General features: G+C 43.3%; 1 protein-coding gene across 1 annotated transcript in view; it reads left to right on the top strand.

The window, feature by feature from the left end:
• CPO (carboxypeptidase O) overlaps positions 1 to 1,237 on the top strand; it is a 23,728-nt gene extending 22,491 nt beyond the window's left edge. Inside the window, exon 9 of the mRNA XM_077771461.1 lies at positions 871 to 1,237. Coding sequence (XP_077627587.1) covers positions 871 to 1,133 — 263 coding nt within the window. The 3' untranslated portion in view covers positions 1,134 to 1,237. The remainder of the gene's footprint in view (positions 1 to 870) is intronic.
• Positions 1,238 to 1,825: the final 588 nt, after the last annotated feature.

Raw genomic sequence — 1,825 nt, 5'->3', positions numbered from 1 at the left:
ATTTTATGTAAGTTTTTTTTTTTTTTTTTTTTTTTTTTGCCTCTTCAATAGTATCTAAGGCACAAAAGAAGCCAGTGGACTTTGGGGAGTGGGATGGGCAGGAGAAGGACGGAAGAGCTCCAGAGGTCAACAGGAAGTTATACGAATCAAAATGACTGAGGATAAAAGGGAGTCTGTACACATCTAGCACTATGCTCTCTAGGGATAAGGTGTGAGCTAAAAGAAAAAAATTAACGCACTGGCTCACACCAGAACTCGCTCTGGCTTCGGTTAAAAAGAGCTGGCAAGGGAGGAGGTACAGGAGTTAACAGGAAGGACGTTTTCCAGTGACCCTTGGTCAGTCGATTCAGTTCTCAGGGGGCCTATCAGGCTGAGAAAGCAGAGCAGGTGGGGCTCAGAGAAAGGATCCAACACACAAAAGAATTTAGTTAAAAGGACAGTGCACTGCTTTCCCCCATCCTCAGCCACCACGTGCTCCACCCACCTGAGGACCACCTGGATAGTACTGGCATAATATTTTCCCTGTTGCTCATTTTGCTTCAGTTCCTTTACATCTCAGTTCACTTGCGTGTAATACCAGGTCACCTAGTTTTTGATAGCGCTGAGAAACTTTAACTAATCCTCTGCTATGTGCCAGACATGATGCTAGGTACTCTGGGGAATGGGCAAGAGGAAACAGAAAAGTTAAACGAGAGGTAACTCCTACCCTACAGGGGCTTCATATCAACGAGAGGGAGACGACGACTATCCATGAATCCTTAATATGAAAAAGTTTACTCATTTTGCTGCATTGAACCTTCCTTCTCTGCCATGGAGACGTGTGCTTTCATAGTATAACTTCTACCTCCGCCTTCATGCTTTTGTTTGCAGATGCCACATCAGGGTCTTCAAGAGACTGGGCTCGGGACATTGGGATCCCCTTCTCATACACGTTTGAGCTGAGGGACAATGGTACATATGGATTTGTTCTGCCAGAAAATCAGATTCAGGCCACCTGCGAGGAGAGCATGGAGGCTGTGCTCTCAGTCCTGGATGACGTATATGAGAAATACTGGGATCCGGACAGTGCTGGAAAGGCAGCCTCTTCCGCTGTGGTGCTGGGCCTGCTAGTCTCCTTCCTGTCTAGTCTCTGAGTACATCCTACCCAGACCAGCTCAGCCCCAGTGACGAGAATGTAGTTGCAGGGAAGGTGTTTGGCGGGAGTTAAGGAGGAATCAGATAATTTAACCAAAGATACTTTCCATCTCAATAAAAATGAATCATGTTTGCATTTTAATGTGTGTTTTGCTGGTAATTAACTTTTACTACTTTAAAAGAGTATAATATTAGTTGTTGCCATAATAATGGTACAACCAAACCAAAGTTCAGTGGCTCAAAAATCTATAGGTTAGCTAGGAAGGTCTGCTGATCTTGGCCATGCTCACTTATGCATCTGTGGTCAGTTTCAGGGCAGCAACCCCAGGGCCTAGAGATGTTTTTTTTTTCTTATCTAAATATTTTCAGAAATTTGCTTGTGGTTTTGAACCAGGTTCATACTTAATTTTGTATTATCAAATTACTAGCAGCACTCAGAAGATGTTACATAATCTCTCTATATAGCTGTGGCTGGTTTTACTTATTTAATATTTTACTTATTTATTTAAAAACATTTCTGAGAATCTGCTAGGTACATTTTGCTAAGCTCTGGGGTTACAGTGGTTAATAAGGTAGACATGGTCCCTGTCCTCTGGGAATTTCCATTTCGGCGGGTGAGACTGAGGATGGTAGCCATAAATAATTGGAACGGACACACTGTTGCATACAAGGCAAATCTCAGCTCAGGGGA

This window comes from Crocuta crocuta, unplaced genomic scaffold (genome assembly GCF_008692635.1).
Source record: "Crocuta crocuta isolate KB4526 unplaced genomic scaffold, BGI_CrCroc_1.0 scaffold160, whole genome shotgun sequence".
Classification (NCBI taxonomy): Eukaryota; Metazoa; Chordata; class Mammalia; order Carnivora; family Hyaenidae; genus Crocuta; species Crocuta crocuta.
Note: the sequence above shows the minus strand (reverse complement) of the source record. Positions and strands in the feature narration are given on the sequence as shown.